Source organism: Phalaenopsis equestris, unplaced genomic scaffold, assembly GCF_001263595.1.
Source record: "Phalaenopsis equestris unplaced genomic scaffold, ASM126359v1 Scaffold000338, whole genome shotgun sequence".
In the NCBI taxonomy this organism is placed as follows: domain Eukaryota; kingdom Viridiplantae; phylum Streptophyta; class Magnoliopsida; order Asparagales; family Orchidaceae; genus Phalaenopsis; species Phalaenopsis equestris.
In genome coordinates, this window is record NW_018164780.1 from 99,632 (window position 1) to 120,905 (window position 21,274).

Consider the following 21,274-nt stretch of genomic DNA (forward strand, 5'->3'; position numbering starts at 1 on the left):
CCTTAGACTTTATTATTGCTACTTCACCGAGGAGCCTGGAGCTAACTTTGTGGGAAGCCTTCTACAACAGCAATCTGCAACAACGTGAGGATCTACAACACCACATCTTTCTTTAGAATTAAACAATGAGCCATAGGATTTTGAGGTTGTCTGCTTGGTCCGATATAAATCTTCAACTCTCTCTTTAGGTATTTGCACAATCATATTATGCAATTTAAGCCCTAATTCGCCCTAGAATCCCAAAGTTGTCATTTGTCACGACCTAAACCCTCACATCTTTCAAGATATTTGTGTGATCATCTAGGATAAATGTAAGCCCTAATTAATAAAATTGGTAGGATGTAACATTTAAATAATCTTTCTCTCGAAACTAAAGCCAAACTATAGGATAGCTTGGGAAGTCGCTGAGGTTCCCCTCAAGATCTGTGACATCCCCTAGTTCTTCTTCCTTTGGATTCCATAATAAATGTTACAAATTTGAGTCATTTCCCTTTCACACCTCTTTATCCGATCTTTTGAAAAGTCGTATCTCTTTGAACTCCTTGAAGACAATATCCCTTGATTTTTATCGAGAGTTTTCTTAGGTGACTTCGGTTATCTAAGATGTAATTAAATAAAGGGGTTTGCTCTTATATGAAACTTTTAAAAAATCAGTTTAATATAAACCCTATTTAATTTTTCGTATTAAAAAGGAGAACTTGTCGGCAAATAGGTCAACATAAAATTGATTTTTTGCAGACTTAAACGGATGTCATAAATTCTTTAGTTTATTTAGTCGAATCTTACCGGTAAGTAGTGTGTTTACACTTCGGGATAGATGCATTGCTTGCGGTATTATGCTTGTTTATTTAAATTGCAAAGAATATGAGATCGGTTCGGTCTTGTATTTCAAAATTTTAAAATATTACTTTTCCCAAAATAATAAATATATAAATTAAATTAAAATGGGCATCAAGATATCCATTCTAGGGACCGACAATTTCAAATTTAGCGACCAACAATTTCTAATTTGGCGTCCGACAACCCTAAATGTGAAATGATTATATCCATGATAGGGTTGGTGTAGCTCTTGTGACGGACAAAATTAGAGAAAGTCATCTAAAATGGTTTGGTCACATTAAGCGTCGACCATCTGATGATCTAATTTGGAGAGTAGATGTTTAGATTCGACTTATGTTAAGAAAGGCAGAGGTAGACCTAGGAAAACTTGGGCTTATTGTATAAAAAATGATTTTATTTTATTGGATCTAAATGAAAATATGACACTAAATAAGACGTCATGGAGAAAAAGATTCATGCAGCCAACCCCACGTAATGGGATTAAGGCTTTGTTGTTGTTCTTGTTGTTGTATTGCACGAGCATTATTTTAATTAGGGGTGTCAATTCAGGTCAACGGGTTAGGTTCCACTCCCAATAGGGTTATCCCGAACTCAATCCGAATAATAAACAGGTCAAAAACTAAGATCTAAACCCAACCTGAACTTTAGTTTGACCCGTTAGCCCAAACCAATATTGAACATTTGTGGTTATTTGGGTCATGTTTAGGTTTTTGGATTCAAACCAAACTCGACCCAAATAATAAACTAGTCGAGTTCTCGGACCTGAACTTGACTAAAAAAATATTCGAGTCAACCCTAACCCAGCTTTTTCAAGTCAAGTTTGAGTCGTGTTTGGAGTGTCAGGTCAATTTTTGACACCCCTATTTTTAAAATTAGACAATTATTATTCGATGGTTGGTTGGTTCAGCTATTTGTATTGTACTTAATTATATTTTGGATGGTTAGCCATTTGGTTGGTTTGTTGTGTTGATCGATTATGTGGGTTGACTTTCTTTGATAGTTTTTTTTTTTTATTTTGTTATATGAGTTTAATTTATGGGTCATGAAAAAAAATTGGTTTGTTAGTAAGTTGGTTTTGTTGGTTCCCTAGTTTGACTACTTGGCTCTCTCGTTAGTATGTTTTGTTGGCTGATTTTTCTATTTTCATGTGTTAGTTGTGTTGGCTAGTTATCTTGGTTGGCTAGTTTTGTTGATTTCGTTGGTTGGTTGTATTTATTGGTGATTATTTGGGTTGAATTTTTCTTGGTTAGCTTAGTTGGTTCTTTTCTGGTTAGTTTGGATGACTGTCTTACTTGGTGTGTTAGTTGACCGGTCTAATTTTTTTTTATATATGTTTGTATTTCTTGGGGAGTTGGTTGGTTAGTTCGATTTGTTTTGATATACAACTCTTACTAGATATACAATTCTTACTTCTTTATTTATTTTTAAAATGTTATTAAGAAGTTATTAAAGACTATGATGATTAAAAACCCTCATTCTTGGTATGACATCCATTTTCGCAATCAGTTAGAAGATAAGAACAAATAATGTTTACTAAAATTATTGTTTACTCTTCTACACTTTTTATGACAAACAACTATTCAAACCATAATGGGGGATTGCAAGAGTAAAGTCTGGATTTTAAATTGATGCCTTAGTTAATAATTCTAATTTCACTATACTTATAAGTCACATAAACAATGCAATCATATGGTTTATTACATGAAACCGATGAAAGAGATTCATAATATATAGTCTAAGCCTTAGTTAATAATTATAAGTTATAAATTTTATTTACTATGCTAATTTTTGTATTTTTCATTTTTGATTTGGTTTTTTTCCTAATACATAAAAATTCCTAGTACAATTGTATTAATAATATCATTTTTGTAAAGATCGTCATCATTATTTGATAATCGTCATTATTGGATCAATGTAAAATTTATTTATTATGTTTCTTTCATATTTTTATTTCTAATTAAGTATTTTTTCCTTATTACATAGGAATTACAGGTACAATTGTACAAATAATATCGTTTATATAGACATCGTCATTAACTCATCACCACTCATTACATCGTTGAACATAAAGACTAAGGAATAATGATAAATTCATAGATGAGATTAATGTATTGTATTTATTTTTTCAAGGCATGTAAGAGCGTATGTGCAAGTGTAAATGTGTAATACAATTATTTTCTATGTTAAAGTTGAGAGTTCACTTGTATTTTGATTTTGTTTGTAAATTGTAACTTCTTAAATTGTATTTAAATTTTTTTAATATACGTAAATTTTTAAAGTAATATATTTATTTGGCCAATAAATTCAGATACTTTTATTGTGCAAAATTTTATATCAAATTTGCTCTTGAAATTATTTTAGTAAATCTTTGTTTTATTGTTTAAAACAAAAATATTAATGAAAAGATTTTTTTCACCAACTATTCTATCTTTATTTAAAATTTTATGATTATAATAATTATTTATTCTAACAAGCTAATTTCGAACCAAACATAAAAAAAACACGAACAAAACATTACTTCGAGCTTAACACGAACTGACTATTTTTCGAGCTATTTCAAACATGAGTTGAATTCACCAACTATTCTATCTTTATTTAAAATTTTATTATTATAATAATTATTTATTCTAACGAGCTAATTTCGAACCAAACATAAAAAAAAACACGAACAAGACATTACTTCGAGCTTAACACGAACAGACTATTTTTCGAGCTATTTCAAACATGAGTTGAATCCAAATATGTTGAATTTTAAACGAGCCGAACATGAGCAGAGCCCAAACTCGCTCAAACACGACTCGTTTACATCCCTAGCCCTAAGTATGCTAAGAAGCACGAACAATAGTTGTTTAAATGAGTCGAGTAAACTAAGCTGACTCATGCTATTTAAAGAGTAAAAGCAAAATATATGAGATATAAATTATATTTTCGATCAGGCACATCTAAGTAGTCAATTAGTTAAAAACTATCAATGTTCATGTTTACACATTAAAGACTAGTTAAAAATGGAGAGACGAAATGATGTCCTATAAATGTTCCCTTCAAATTTTGGCTTTCACTCATATAAAAAACACAAAAATTCCACCACTATAAAAGGTTCTTTACCCACACCAATAATTAACAATAAAAAATTATTTACCCACCGCTAGCCAACATGAGCAAAGATTCCAAGCTTTTGCATTCATATTGAGCTCCCCAAAAAACAAAACTTTCTCAGCATGGCTTTCCGCATATGAAGAGAGGAAGCAATAAAAAAAATGCCAAGAATATTGCAAGTTTCATGCAGACCAAAATAGACCAGAGATTGAAAAGAGGAAACAAGCAAATATTGAACCAATCTAAACTCAAGCAATGATAAGAGTTTTAAGAGATGTAAAGAGAACAAGGCATTAAAATCCACTAAAAATAACCCTAAGCATTAGTCGATAAACAACAAAAAAGAAAAAATGATGGGCAAGAACCCTAAAACGCTATTTTGCTGCTTCAGCCAGTCACGAATCCCTAATTTTGCAATACTTAAAATTTGTAACAACATAACACATAGAACCAGCATGAATTTTTTACTGTTTTATTAGAGGAAGCCAGCCCAATGACCAATGAACGATCAGTTTAATGAATGCCGTCGTTTTTCCTTTCGCCGGTAATTGCCTTGGAAGTAGTCTCCTTTGCAGTTTCCTCTGCTGTAGTAAAATGAGGAGGAAAAAAAAACAGGTTTCAGAACTGAATGTGAATATTAAAGCTCTTAAAGGAAGAATGATTTGGCGCTGAAGTTGCAGTGGATGTCATAATGCACTGCCACTTCTGCGCTAAATCATTCTTGAGATTGAATATTTACTCGACCATGTTTTTAATACTCTAGCCACAGAAGACTTGCACATTGCGAGGAGAAAAAGCCATTAAATTGTTCTTGAAAAAACAAAGATATGCCTAAGAACAAAATCCCTTAAATTACAAAGATCAAAAGAACCACAAGTTCTCTGGATCCATTAAAAATCAAAAGATGGTTATGGTAAATTGTATATGCATACAAATATTAAATCCAAAATGCAAATAAAAATAAGATCAGAATTTTTAATTCAGGACCAACGACCAAGTGACTTTAATAAACAATATATTATTTACTAGAAAGATAATATTTTTTAGGAAATCCCGGGGAAGAAATTGAGAGAACACCAACATAGTAAACAGGCAGCATTCTGGAAAAGAAAAGGATCAGTCAAAGAAGGCTTACCAAAAAATGTGTAATCAAACAAATTTATTCTATCTAAACTAAAAATAAAAATACTCAATTAAACCTAAATCCATGGGAGGGAAATCAACAATCAAATCCACTAAGGTAATAAAGAAGAATTATAAGGCTTTTACATTGAGGAATGAGCTCTCATCTTGCCCTGATCTCTCTCTCAAATCTCCTCGATACAAGATCTCCAAGATCAATGAGCTCTCATCTTGTCACGATCTCTCTCTCGAATCACCTCAACACGAGATCTCCAAGATCCTCCCCCTCAATTCTTGAAGCCACTCCTCTTCTTTCTCTAACCAATTGATTTGCTTTCTTTTTGTTCCCCTCTATACAAGCCTCCCTCGCTATTTATAACATAATGAGCCTTCCCAAGTAGACCCGGTTCACCAATTGAAAGCTTCTATGATTCTTTAACAGCTTCTATGAAATTACAAGTTTGTCATTGCCTTAGTTAGCTAATTGTGAGTCATTGTAACAATACTCAATTATAAATAGGTCATTCTTCAAATTTTTTTATAATATTTAAACATTCAAATATCTCATAAAAAATATGATGTAATGTTCTGATTTTAATATGAATAATGATTAGATAAAAATAGCATTTAATATAAATGTTCAAAATTCAAAATAATTCTTAGGAAAAAAAAAAACTAATATGATGTTTTAAATGAAAATTTAAGTGATATGGACAAAACTAACATCTATGATCAAAATTACATGTAAAATAAATAAGTGAACTTCAATAGAACTACACTTGAAGTAAGAAAAAAAAGGCTTAAAGACTTCACCAAAAGTGAAGCTAATTAATTAAATTGAAAGATGTAGGGTGAGTATGAATTGTGTTTTTATTGTGTGAGAGAATATGAAAGTGATGGGGCTGGTATACATAGAAGAGAGATAAATAATGGGGTTGGCTGGTTTAATTAGATTGGTGGAAGGCAAGTTAGCTTGTACTAAAAGAATAATTGAAGAGGAGAAGAGTGATTACGTGACTACCTAATAAAAAAGTAAAAAGACGAGATCGTGCTTACGTGGCATAATTTCTACCACATAGGTTATGATATCAAGTGACGCGGACAAGAATTTGTCTGAATATAACTTTTTTTAAGACGATATTAATAAATTTTACATTTAACTAATCGACTTTTAAAATTCTGCAGATGCGCACACACATATAGAGAGAAAGGTGGTTAAAATTTCTTAAGAAACTTTAATCCACAGGAGCCTATAAGTTGAATTTCTTTTCTAGACTAAGAGATTCTCGCCAGAAAAAAAAAAAAAGTGCTACCAAAAAATGTGTACGCCTTCCAATAAAACTTCCTCCCATATTGACATTATAGGGAGTTCACCTTCACTTACTGAAACATTAATGAGGTCAAACGTTAGCCAATGGGTTAGGAATTTTTCTTTCCTTCAAAGTTAAGTGCTACACAAACTTGCATCTGCCCCACATGGCTTAGTCAATCTTACCGTCGTAGAGGATCACTCTAAGAATCCGAACTCAATTCTCTTAGCATATGATAGGAAGGTCCTCTTTCAAAATGCTTGGTGCACCACCCAACGTCACTTTAGAAAAAAGCATGAAAAACACAACAAATGTGTAGAACTAATAAAATTCGAACAAAAAGAATACCAACCTGCATAAACTTATGCAGAATAGACCTATTATCATAAGAAACTAGAAAAATCAAGTTGAGTCATGTAAGAGGTTGAGAGAGACTCTAGTTCCCTGCTCCCCATGCTCACAACGAACTTTGAAATTTCTAAATGATGGTGACCACTTTTATAGTTAGGCTACTTCACTATATTGAGCTCTCGCATAGTGAAGCAAGTTAGCAGCTATCTTGATAATGGTCTTCAACTAGGGTATCCTCATCATGACATGGGTGCATCCCAGGCTCCATGTTGGTTCGTAATATAGCCTAATTTAGCCAAATCAGATGAAATAACATTATTTATTAATTTGAATTATGGATTGTTCAATGCGCAACACATGCCAAGGTATCTTCAAGCAAAATTTTCATCTTAGAGATTTCATTAGCATCAGCTAAGGCCCCCTTTGTTTGGGCTTTTGAAACCAGCTTTTGATAAAAACGCAGATTTATAGGTGTTTGTTTCGTCCGTTTTCCATCCCGTGGTCGCAACCGCGGATCGTGTGGTGCACTCCGTGGTTCGCAAAAAAACAGTCATGTGAATACCCTCGATCTCTGCCTCGTTCCATCAAGCCATAGCCACTCGAGAAGGCTTGCCCTGCTAGCCTTGCCTGCTTCGGCATTTATCATCTCCGTTTCGCCGCATGTATGATCCTTGCAAAAATGCACATACATGAAAGCAGGAATCTCAATTCCCCTTCTCCTATATTCTTCTACTAAACCCTTTCCTTTCTCCTACATTTTCTCGACGTTACTCTTCTTCTAAGTTCTTCCTAAAAGACATAATTTTTTGTTGAGGAGAAAGACATTACTATTCTATTTCACCATTGATGTTGAGATGAGGGAAAAAAATTAGTTTTTTTTTTACAAGGAGTTCGGGCATATGCAGAAGGTTCCTCTACAGATTTTACTGATTTATGGAATAAATGCAAGTTAATCTATTTTTTGAGGAAGATTTGCACACATACCAGTCAATTCAAATGTGTTTACATCTATAAGACAGAAAACTTCTATTGTTTTGAATGGTGGAGACCTGCCTATGCTAGAATTGGTTTGTTTCTCTGTTTAAAGGTCGGATGATGTTATTTTCCTGGGGTATGAAAGATATGGATGGTATAATGGTTTTTCTTTTTGAAAAAAAAAAGGAACGTTTAGATTTTAGATAATGCGAACCGACGGGAATTGGCTTGTACATATGTAAATACCCCTTGATTTTTGGATAGATTGGTAGAGCGGCTGATGTAAATGTTTTTCTGCTCAAATTTCTATGGTATGATTGTGGGTATCCCTTTTATTTCAGTTGTATGCGAGAGGATTTTGTATATGCAAGCTTCAACCATTGTTATTTTATTTGAAGTGATTTTGAGGGGAGTTGACGTTTAAAATGCACAATTCCTTTAAATATATATATATATATATAGCCCTTCCCCTTCTCCTAATGTTCCATATTTACGGGTCCAATAGTTTGGTGTGAAGAAGTTATGCATAAAAAGGTGAATTTAACCTAAAGTTACTTTCTAAAATTAGAGTCTTGTTATCTCCTTTCAATTTCTTGCTTCACACTTGCAATATCCACTAGTCTTCTTTGGGAATTTATGTTGCACATGTGAATTTGTAGTAATTGCATGGTGTGCAAATATGTGAATTTATGTTGCATATTGATGAAAGCAGTAATGTTCATATGACATAAAGTTTTATGTTCAATATCTTCTAATCTTTTATCATCAACATATCATTTTCAAAAGTATCTCAAGGTGGTAGATACAATAAAAATGGACAATATAAGAGAGCGCATCATCAGCTATATGGGAGAAAGAAAAAAAGTCTTTTTCAAACATTTGCTTGAGAAAAACAGAGTTATAGGAAGTAGGGCGACAACACATTCCAACATAGCGCATCATCAGCTATATGGGAGAAAGAAAAAAAAATGTCTTTTTCAAACATTTGCTTGAGAAAAACTGAGTTATAGGAAGTAGGGCGACAACACATTCCAACAAAGAAGTTTGTCAAAACATCACAAAAAATTTTCAAGAGAGAACAGGGAGATTGTATGACAGAAATTAATTGAAAAAACAAATGGGACACTTTAAAAAAAGTTTGAAAATTTTGGAAAGAACTCAAAAGATGATCCACCAAACTTGGTTAGGATCCAGTTTAAAACACCATAGATGCATCTACAGAATGGTGGACGGAGAAGCTACAGGTAAATATAAAATTTTATCATATTTAATTGCTTAGTTAAGTTACAAGTAGAAGTATTATGAATGATTTTTATCTTCGTTTTTGTTAACAACATGTGTCAAATGCTAAAAAATTTAGATTTTGTGGAATCGAGCTTAAATGAGAGGAGAAGTTTGATCAAATGTTCAATAGAGTTGTTGCGACTAGTGGGCATTCCTAGGCTCTCAAGACTCTCAAGAACCTAGAGAGAGTTAAAAGGAATCGATTAAAAGAGCAACACAGAAGATAAATGAACACGGTGAATCTAATCATGTAAGGACTCCACCCTCTTTAAAAGCAAGGGCATGTCATACAAAGAAAATTAGTCATGCTTTTCTTAGGAGTCAAATATCGGAATTAATTACCTCTTGAGAGAGTTAAAATGAACCGATTCAAAGAGCAACAGATGAGATAAATGAACACAGTGAATCCAATCATGTAAGGACTCCACCATCTTTAAAAGCAAGGGCATGTTGTACAAAGAAAATTAGTCATGGTTTTCTTAGGAGTCAAATATCGGAATTAATTACCGCTTGCACAAACTTATTATTTGAGGCTAACACTACGAAATCCTCGTCATCCATTCTAGATGTAATAAAGATCATAGAGCAAACTGCAGAAGTTTATGAAGATATGCAATTTTATCTTAATTCAAGAAAACTTTTTGAAAATCCAGTGACGAGGGAATTATTCATACTATGGCCCTTGAGAGAAGAGTTGATTACCTGTGCTTCTTTTATAAAAATTGTGACAACTAATCCCCAACATTTAAATGTTTTCCCAATGGTGTATGCTAAATCTTCTTTGTATTTGTAGATTGTCTACTCTCGTGACTATTGTATTGTCAATTTGAGATAGCATTGGTGTGAACCTTCATTGTTTTATGATCAGACAATTAATATTTGCACTAGCAGAGCTTTCTGTTGTGATGATATCAATCGTATTGGATACTGGTTTGATAATGTTGTATGTTTTGTTACTGTAATAAGTTCTCCACTAGATATGTTTTACTGAATTGTTTTGTTGTTGTTATAAAATGGCATGAGATAGTGATTGCAATATCCGAAATTTTTTACAATAATGGATGCTACAAATAGAGAACACAAAAACTATTCCAGACTGATAACTACAACAACTATCCGTCTGTTGGCTGAATACTATGACTCATACATCTATCGGACTCCATAGATGACCTCAACTTTTACTGGGGATAAATGGATAGAATAGGTGCTAGAGGGTCATCCTACAAGATTCTATAATATGTTTCACATGAGTCAACTAGTCTTCATTGACCTTTTCAGTGAGCTCCAAAGTACTTACGGTCTTAATGGCTAATCAAAAACAACTTCACGGGAGTTATGAACAATAACATTATATATCCTATCACATAACCAATCCATAAGAGCAGGTTGTAAAAGAATTTAACACTCATCTGAAACCATCGACAGATACTTCAAAATTGATTTGAATTCTTTGGTACGCATGTTTTCCAATATCATCAAACCTCAAGATCCAACTTTCCAAAATATTCCAACACATATATCTTGTGATCATTGGTATATGTCATACTTTAAGGTGTGTTTCGTGAATACTCATCTTATGGAAACATGCGGATAGTAAAATATAAGCTAATGTAGATGTGATGCAGGATTGCATTGGTGTCAGTGATGAGACACATGTTGATGCACGTGTGTCAAATGTTGATAAGATTGCGTACATTGGAAGGTGCGGTTCACCAAAGCAAAACATAATAACAACATGCGACTTCAAGAAGTATTTCACCTTCGTCATGGTTGGATAGGGAAGCACTCAAGATAGTTGGATTTTTATATTTGCCACCCAGTCACATCTGGACACATTTCCACATCCTCTACAAGGTCGATTGACGGTCTCATAATAACAACATCCATATCAACGAGCAAAAATTGCAGGTAAGTATTATTTGATGGATGTTAGGTATCCACCACAACGAGGTTTTCTTAAGCCTTATCTAAACCCAAAATATCACATTCCAAATTTTGAAAAAGCAGATCAAGTGGTACTTGGAAGAAAAGAGATATTCAATAAGCGTCACTCATCCATTTATGGTGTGATTGAGAGTTTGTTCGGTGTTTGGAAGAAAAAATGGATAATTCTGAGTGATATACCACTTATTCATTTGATAAACAAAGTAAGATTGTTGTTGCAATGATGACTCGCCATAATTACATACGATATCATCATTCAAAATCTGATATTGATTTCGCAATGTTGATGAAAACGATTTAGTTCCTCCAGAAGCTTATGAATATCGAATGAAACAAACAATTACGGAGGACGAAGTTAACAACACTCAGTCATAGGTGATGGAGGAGCCGAAGAGATTGCCGCATTACGTGAAGCAATGACACGCTCTTTGGTTAACGATTGATGTGTCGTGTTGTAGATGATTGCAATCGCATCGTGAACATTTATTATTCAATTTATGTCTGATGTTATGTATAACAATAGTTTAGTTTGGGTTGGATAATAAATTTTTTAGGCATATTTGAAACAACTTAAAAATTTGTTGTTATGTGGCTATTTGAACATTTCTACTATCTTCAAACAAGGTGTCATTAAATAGTATCGTGTGAGTCTTGGACTGTGTAATGACACTATGAAAGTAGTTGATACCATTTGCAATGATTTCTTCCTGCTCATTTAGCCAATTTCCTTCGGACTTTTTAATTTTCAATTTTGCATTTATTCTTCCACTACTTTTAATACAAGCAGCGAACTATTGCAAATTTTTATACTCATCATGGAAATGTATGGCCATAGCCTTTTGTCTAAGCAGAATCTCTTCCCCCTTGATTGCCTACATCAGATCTGTATGTGCCTCATAAAGAGCAGCATTCTCTTCCTCGTGTTCCTTAGCAATATCTTCCAATATGTAGAACTTCTCTTCAAACTTCTGCATTGTCGTTTTTATATTACCAAGCAACTCCAAATTCCAAGCTATGAAAGTGCGAGCAACAATTTTATGACGACAACATAAGATATAACAAGTATTACCAACAGAATTGGTGTGCCAGCTTGGTGCATGCAATTCAAAAAATCAGAATGGATGGATCAAGTGTTAAGATATCTGAAAGGAGTGTGAGCAGCTTTGTTTAAAAAAGAGATGGTGAGGAGTAATTGTTGAGTATTGTGGAGCCCGGCCCACTTCTCTTTTGACGGTTTCTTCTCATGGCAGTTATTTGAAATTTTATTTGATTTATTTCCTTCCTTTTGTAAGGCCCGTCTAGATCTTTCCCGTTTTGGGATTCCGCATCCCCTGTTTTTGTGAATAAAGAATCCCGCTCTCCACTTCATCGCTGCTTTTCGATCCAACCCGTCTCTTCTTCGCAACATCTGGATCCCGCTCTTCAAGTCGTTCGAATCAATCAGAGTCACCTCTTGTGAACGATCACGCAGAGGAAGTTGCAGGCGACAGAAACCTCTCGGGACCAAAATCTACAAGGATTCTCGAGCGGTGGAAATCACAGAAGAAGGTATTGCGGGCGGCGGAATAACAGTGGAAGAAGAAGAGTTGAGTCGAGTTCTTATAACCCTATTTGAGAAACTGTAAATTTCATATTTTTCTTGCTTTTGCCTTCGTTTTCACAACAATTGGTATCAGAGTCGTGGTTCGGATCTGAAGGAAAGCGATGGCTGGAGATGAAGTGAAGGTATCGGAGATTGAAAAGTTTGATGGCACAGATTTTGGTTACTGGAAGATGCAGATAGAGAACCATCTCTATCAGAAGAAACATCGTCTTCCGTTATTGGGAAAGAGACCGAAAAAGATAGATGAGGTTGAATGGAATATGTTGGATCGACAAGTTTTGGGGGTTATTCGATTAACTCTATCGAAATCCGTTGCACACAACGTCATCAAGGAAATGACAAATACAGACCTCATGATAGCTCTATTAGGTATGTATAAAAAGTCATCAGCGGATAACAAGTTAAACTTGATGAAAAAGTTATCCAAATCCAACTTAAAGATGACGAATGGTACGTCTATTGTATAACATCTGTATGATTTTAATACTATCACAAATCAATTATTGTCTGTTGAAATTGAATTTGATGAAGAGACACGTGAACTGATATTTTTGGCTTCATTGTCAAATAGCTGGGAAGTAAGGATAGTTGTTAGCAATTCTACTATTAAATCTAAGCTGAAATATGATGATATTTTTTATTTGATTTTGGCTGAGGAGGTGCACAGGAAAGATTCTAGCGAGATTTCGAATTCGTGTTCAGCATTGAAAGTTGATTCTAGAGGGAGATCACAAAACAAAAAGCGAGATTTCGAATTCGAGTTCAGCACTGAAAGTTGATTCTAGAGGGAGATCACAAAACAAAAACTCAAACAGAGAAAGATCAAAATCAAAGCACGAAGACAATAACAGGTCAATACCTGGTTAGCAAGAAATCTGCTGAAATTGTGGCAAAGTTGGACACATAAAGAAGAACTGTAAAAATCCCAAGAAGGCAAAGAATGTTAGTGTCAATGTTGTATTTGAAGAAGTGCAGGATGCACTATTGCTTAAAGCTCACAGTTCTGTTGATAATTGGATATTAGATTCAGGAGCTTCCTTCCATACATATTCCCACAAGAGTTATTGTAGAATTATGTTTTAGGTGACTTTGGGAAAGTGTATATAGCTGATGGAGAACCTTTAAATGTGGTGAGGATGTGAGACGTTAGCATTGCACTCCTTAACACGAGCAAATGGATCTTACAAAAGGTCAAACATATTCCTGAGTTGAAGAAATTCTCATTTATGTTGAGCAGCTCGATGAGTGTGGTCATTCAGTAGTGTTCTCAGATGCACGTGGAATGACACAAAAGGGGTATTGGTATTGGCTCGGGGTAAGGAAACAGGTACACTATGTATGACTAATGGTTTAATTAATAGTGTTGATACTACCGCTGCAGAGAGCACGACAGATTTGTGGCATTACAAACTTGGTCACATGAGTCAGAGGAGTATAAAAGAACTTCAGTCCAAAGCTACATAACTAAAATCAGTTGATCTCAGCTTGTGTGGCATTGCAAGCTATTTTCGTATGCTTCACCTCCAATGCTTTAGAATGCAATACCTGCAATCCTTTAGAACTGATTTCCTTGCTATTATCGATTTTCAGTTAATTGCTTCAGATTTCTACTGATCTTGTTATTTCGGATTTGAGGCTACTGCTTCGCTTAAAAAGTTTAGGTGTTTCATACAAATTGCTTTCATTGTTATTTCACATTTGCTAATTTGTTCAAATTTCTACTAGTATTTTCCTTTTTGCCTAATTGTCGGTTAAACTATGATGTTCTCCAGCCATTACATTAAAATTCAATCGTACTTGTAAATATTTTTTGTGCTAAAATATTTATAGTATTTGGAAGGTATTTTAATGTCTATTTCATCAGGTAAGTACTCAGCTCATTGTTATTTTGATATTCTTATTTGTTTATGAGTCATAAACTAATTGGCCTTGAAGCTTTTGCCTTTTTTTGTGGTTTGATATGTACCGCTTTATTCAGGTGGTCAGTTTTAAAAGGATTGTGATGAGTAATTTGACCCGAGGAGTTCCTTCGAATGGCCTCTATTAAGTGCTTCTGACAACTAAGAGCACCTGTGTTATGGGTCTATTGCTTTCTTCTAATGAAATATTATTTATCTCCATGTGTTTACTCTAAGCCCTGAGAATTGATATCTTGTCGACCCCGTGGTGGACTAAAAAAAGTAGATGTTTTGCTCAACAAGTATTGCTTTGCTTTCACCATTAAGAGTTCGGTTTGTTACTTACTAGTGCTTACTTGGTCTTTCTTACAAAAATTAATGTGCAAATCAATATTTTGCAAGATTACATAATCAAAATGAGCTAAAAAAAATCATCAAGCTCTAAGGGGACCAAACACCGAGCAATATATTGTGATTGTAACCTCTTATGCATTATGTCACCACAAAGAAAGGCGACAATATTGGCCACAAGTTTTATAGATATCCAAGAAATCTCACAAATAAAGACTGCAAGTTTTAACAATGGGTTGATGAATCGAAATATGAAACACTGGAGCGAAATGATGAAAAGATAGCAACATCTGAAGATACGATAAAGAAAGATCTTAAAGAGCTGAAATTTCTTGTGAAAAACTTGTCCTTGATTTTGTAATCTCAACACTGCTTTTATTTTTGTTGGCATTTTTTTTTTTTTGTGATAATATAATTTGAAAGACGAATTGTGCTATTTTAGGCGTTTTTTGGTGAGCAAACTCGTCTATCTGGATAGGAAGCAGTTTATGTTGAACAAATATTTATATGATTATTTTGATGGGAAATATATGGGTTAATGTTTGTCTTGACTTCTCTTATGGCATTGAGATAAAAAATAGTATTAAAAATTATCATTGGATTGATTGAACAGTAAGCACTTTTAAAACTGTGTTTTCCAATCAATTCAAACCAAATTGTATTTATATAAGGAGGGCATTACAGTCATTCTGTCTACAGACAGAGCTTCAACAACTGTGTTTTTCAAACAGACTAACTGCTTTTGAAACACTAGACTTTGAATAGCAGCATTTCAACAGCAGATTCTCAAACTAGTTTTACTACAGCTGCAACCTAAACAAACGAACCCTAACTCTCAATGCCATTAAGATTACAATAAATCAAATAAGGATGTCTAAAATGAGGTCTCCCTAGCCTTTTCCAAGTCAAAAATTTATGAAAAATAAAATATACTAGAGATTACAAAATCTAAGTATTAAATACTAAAAGACATTAACAAAATGCATATATATTCCAAAAAAAATCCATAAAAAATTTTAGGAATTATTTTGACATCGGCAACTTGTTTTTAGCTAAAAAAAATGTAAATACCTAGAAATAAAAAAAATACAATAGGTGCAGGAGTAATGAAGAAAAAATCGGATTCATTTGGTCGTATTATCATCTAATCAAAGATAAAACTGGCATGATTCATGGCCCAAAAATTATCCTGAGCAATAAAATAATACCATATAGAAACTTGATTTAGATATAAGTCTTACCGAGAACATAACCACTCTGGTTGGTTTTATATTAATCAGGTGTCATAAGGCTAGTTCTCAAATAGACTAGTTATTTCTTGAAAGCTATCCACAAATACCAAAATGCACAAGTCAAAAAAGATAATAAAGTTGCTAAACTAATGCAGGAAAGGCTACCTCAATTTGTGTGTTGACAAGTCAATCATAATAGGACATTATAAAAATTATAAATCTTAAATCCAGGGTTCCTAACCCAAAACTAAGAGAACTGTAAATGTTCGAATCAATTAAATAAAAATTATGCCCTTGAATGTTGTATTCATTTACTATGAACTCTAATTACCTTGAAATCTGATAAAATCCGAAGATTGCTAAGGTATTCCCAACAACAAAATTTGGAAGGGTTAACATGCACAAATATGAATCTATAGCAAAATAGATTAAATCCTTGACCAAAGGTGGGTGTCAGTCTCCTCGCCTTCCGCTACATCAATAATAACTTTTTGAAAGTCAAGACTAAAGTACATGAGCACTTGAGGATTTCTGCTTTTCCAACAATAGGTGCAACTAAGAAAAATTATAATTGGAGGGAAAAATATCATTATCTCCATCAAAAAGAGGCATGAAAGGAGCTTTATTACCGTAGGTATAATTACCATAGAAAACATCATCGAAGAAAATACCATTACCATCCACAACAAGTATAAAAAAAAAAACTCAGTTGTACAATCTAAGTTCTAACTCGTCTTAGGATTCTGAGGTTGTCGTTCGTCACGACCTAAATTCTCACATCTTCTAGGCTATTTGTGTGATCATTTCACGCGAATGTAAGCTCTAACAAATAAAATTTGCAGGATGAAACAATCAAATAAATTTCTCCTCTAAATTGAAGCCAAACAATAGGATAGACTGGGAAGTCAGCGAGGTTCTCCTCCGGATCTATGACATTTACTACTGAAATTTAGTAAATTTCATGAGGTCCTTATCACCCAATTGATTGGCGTAATTAATGAAAAAATAGAATTGAAGTTCATTATCACCGTAATTAATGAAAAAAAAAATATTCCATACGGGCAATGTATACAAGCTTAAGTGAGGAATCCAATCACGTAATGGCACGTGGGATCTGGCCCCACTCTCGCAAAACTCTATTATTTTGCATCTGACCCGGCTCGAGTCCTGCCCAAGCACCATAAAAAAATGTATTTTTGTCATTTTCGCTTCCCGCCAATTGGGAAAAGGTGTATTTTGCCTCCTTTAGCTTTAGGGATTGGGGATATTCTCATTTCGTTGTCTTTCTAGGGATCCATTCGTATTTGGTGGATAGACTTCAATGGAAGTATTTTTTGATGAGGAAATCTTGCTGGAATCCCAAGATATTTGCAAAAAACATAACAATAAGCTAGAATCTCAAAATATTTTTGAGAATCATGAGAATGAGCTGAGTTTAGTTGCGACAAAAGGTATTCGGCAGGTAGGTTATATTTGTTTTACTGCGGATTTAGGTTTTAAGGAATATTTGTTTTGTTAATGAAGTTTACTTTGTTTTTATCTGATGTGTAACGCTAAGTTTCGGTTAGTGTGGGACATGGTATTATTTATACTGGTTGTTTTCGGAGTTATTTTCATTTTCTAATTGTTCTTTATAGTGTTAGTGGGTTAAATAACTGTCTTAATTTGAGAGTCATGAGAATGAGCTGAGTTTAACAGTGACAAAAGGTATTCAGCAGGTAGGTTATATTTGTTTTACTGCGGATTTAGGTTTTAAGGAATATTTATTTTGTTAATGAAGTTTGCTTTATTTTTATCTGATGTGCTCCGCTAAGTTTCGGTTAGTGTGTAACGCTAAGTTTCGGTTAGTGTGGGACGTGGTATTATTTATACTGGTTGTTTTCGGAGTTGTTTTCATTTTCTGATAGTTCTTTATAGTGTTAGTGGGTTAAATAACTGTCTTAATGAGGTGTTATTCTCATCGTCGGAATAATGTTAATGGGTAGTTATTCTGGTGTTACTACAGTATTATTTGTTTGTAATGTTATTGTCGTGGGAATTTTGTGTTATTTAGGTAATATCATAGTGTTATTAAGGTAATATTGGATCTGATGACTTTGTTTTGTGTTGGAGTATTATTTTGACGTTTAATAGTGTTATGCTTGTGTTATTGTGGTGTTATGTGGGTGTTTTTTCCTGTAATGTCTCATATATGATGGTGTGGTGGTGTGGTGTTATTTAGGCATTATCATGGTGTTATTCTAGTGTTATTGATCTAATAAGATGTTTTATCGGAGTGTTATATTGGCGTTCTAATTGTGTTATCCGGGCATTACCGTGGTGTTATTACGGTGTTATTTGTGTATTTTAGGCTTTTAATGATGGTGTTAGTCACATATCCTGATCTAATAATGCGGTTTGATTGGTCTGTTATATTGGCATTGTAATTGTGTTATTTGGGTTTATTATGGTATTATGATGGTGTGATTTAAATATTGTAGTCTTTTATTGATTTTCTTTTGGGGTGCTAATGCTTGTATTTAATTTTGCAGTCACCCGAGGCAGACAAATTGTTTCATGCAGTTGTCCACAATGAGAAAGAAACCTATGAACAATATTGTGTATAAGCACACTATATTGGATTTACTGTGCGAAAGGGTCACAGTGGTTTTTGGCTAAATTCAAAGAAGATTAAGACAAACAGCTTTATTTGTGGTAAGACTAGTGTCAAGAAAAGAATTGAAGGACAATATCACGGTGAAGTTCAAAAGAGCAGACACAAGGACTGGTTGTCCAACCATGATCCGATATGTCGATGATGTCGAAGATACCTAGTCGGTTAAGAAATTCATAAAAAGTCACAATCATCAGTTGGTGGACGGTAACAAACATCTATTGAGTTCCAGCAGAAAGATGAGTAAGATCAGTGTTGATATCCTCAGATCAATGACAAAATCAGGGATTAGAACCAGCTGCATTCAGATTCCTCGCTACAAAGTTCGGAGTGGAGAATCTTGATTGCACGAAGTGGGATGCCTATAATTTCATACAAATAGAGAGAAGAGTTTGAATTGAACTAGGGATGCTAATTCTCTCGTACAATTTTCACTACGCGGCAAACGAAGGATCCAATATTTGTGTTGGACTTCCAGATTGATGAGTCAGATAGTTTGTTGATTTTTTTATGGAGCAATGAGATGTCCATGATTGATTACAACTGGTTTGGGGATGTAATAATATTTGATACAAGTTATAGACTGAATAAATACAATTTATGTTGTGCTCCGATTATCGGTGTGAAACAATTGACTCATTCATGTGATTATTCAAAGGCTTTATTTGTATAATAGATAACAAGCACCAAATAACAATATTCACTGATCAGGATCAAGCAATTTCCAAAGATTATGTCAATGACACATATACAAGAAATTATCTTCAAAAGTCCATTGTGGCGTGGGTAGCAAGATAGGTAATAATTTTTTTTTATAAATGCTTGAGCAGATGTGACTCAGAAGAGGAGTTCGAAAAAACTTAGGGTGCAATGATCGAGAAAAATAATCTACACGAAAATGTTTGGTTGGATGAATTGTATAATATCAAACATAAGTGGGCAAGCGCCTTCAATAAAGAAATATTTGAAATGAGGATTTTATCAACATAAAAAAGTGAGACCACTAATAACATCCGTCATGGTGTCTCCAAGGCAACAAGTACCCTCACCGAAAATTTTTTGGGTCTTGGAAATGTCATGAAATTTTGGAGAAGAAATGAGAAAAATGAAGATTTTAAATGTGAACATTCTGTAATTTCTACCACTGTAAAAAGTAGTCCCGTGTTGAGACAGGTTTTTCTACTTCACACAAGGAAGTTATATTCAATGTTTGAAGCAGAGTTTCTATATGGTTTGTGTCGGCTTGCTGTGGAATGCTCTGCTAATAAGGATTCTGAATTTCATTATCAAACTTTCGATAATAAAGACAAGGATAGACCCTATATTGTTAAACTGAACAGAGGTAATTCTAAAATTACTTGTATTTGTAAAAAATTTGAAATAATGGGTTTATTATGTGCTTACGCTCTAAGGTTTCTTCAGCATGAAAATGTAACAAAAATTCCTTATAAATATATATTACTTCGGTGGTTCATTCATGCTAAAATGAACATATATAACAGTTATGGTTATAGATACATCTTAAGGGGTCACAAATATTGTCAAATTCTGCAAGTAGACTCATCTATCTCAATCACGTTCAAAAATTTGCATACCAGATCAGCACCAGAACACGAGGTCATGAGCTTGCCGTGAAAGTTGTGTTGGAGGCATTCAAGAAACTAACAATCGATGTCAAAGCCATATTGAGTGGGCGAGAACCTCAGGAAAAGGCAAAATCAAAGAAAAAGAAGACACCGAGTAAAGAGCGAAATGTGAATGACCCCACGAAGATGCACCCAAAAGGAATATCTAATTCAAAATTAAAAGACTATTGGAAAAAAAACAAGAGAATCAAAAGTAAATGTTACCTATGATCTTAAGTGTTGCTTTAGTTCGCTGAATCATTACTCTCTAAAATGTAATAATGTATACAGGAAAGGAGAAAGATATTGGTTCATGTCAAGATAATGTTCCGCAATGCAAGCCAAAATTGCTTGCAATGGTGGGTCACTTTAGTCAGGTTGAGAACTCGATAATTGAAATTTTTTTTTGCGACCTCTATTATTTTGAAATATACTTCTTTCCTGATATTTACTCATTCCTACTCTAAATAATGATCTTAAGTGTTGCTTTAGTTCGCTGAATCATTACTCGCTAAAATGTAATAATGTATACAGGAAAGGAGAAAGATATTGGTTCATGTCAAGATAATGTTCCGCAATGCAAGCCAAAATTGCTTGCAATGGTGGGTCACTTTAGTCAGGTTGAGAACTCGATAATTGAAATTTTTTTTTGCGACCTCTATTATTTTGAAATATACTTCTTTCCTGATATTTACTCATTCCTACTCTAAATAAACAAGAATTTTCTGCATCACAACGAACAGACATATACGAGCTTATTAATGGAGATAGATGATGATATATAGAACGTGTTGCCATAATAGCTCAAATTTCCACCCTCACATTCCTCTTGCATCAATGTACAGTTTAATGTGTGTTTTGATGTATGTAATGCTTAACCTATAACAGAATATTTTTAAGGGAGAATTACTTTTAATGTATTATTGTCATTTTATTTAGGAGTTATTGCGGGTTTCTTATTGTCTTAATCTAGTTTTATGGTGTTATATC

General features: G+C 33.7%; 1 protein-coding gene across 2 annotated transcripts in view; it reads right to left on the minus strand.

The window, feature by feature from the left end:
* Nucleotides 1-4,220: 4,220 nt before the first annotated feature.
* The window catches only part of LOC110025856 (14-3-3-like protein C), a 36,224-nt gene continuing 19,170 nt past the window's right edge, over nt 4,221-21,274 (minus strand). The window contains exon 6 of one of the 2 annotated variants that reach the window (XM_020726532.1): nt 4,221-4,520. In XM_020726532.1, coding sequence (XP_020582191.1) covers nt 4,450-4,520 — 71 coding nt within the window. In that variant the 3' untranslated portion in view covers nt 4,221-4,449. The remainder of the gene's footprint in view (nt 4,521-21,274) is intronic. The other variant, XM_020726531.1, reaches the window with a different exon arrangement.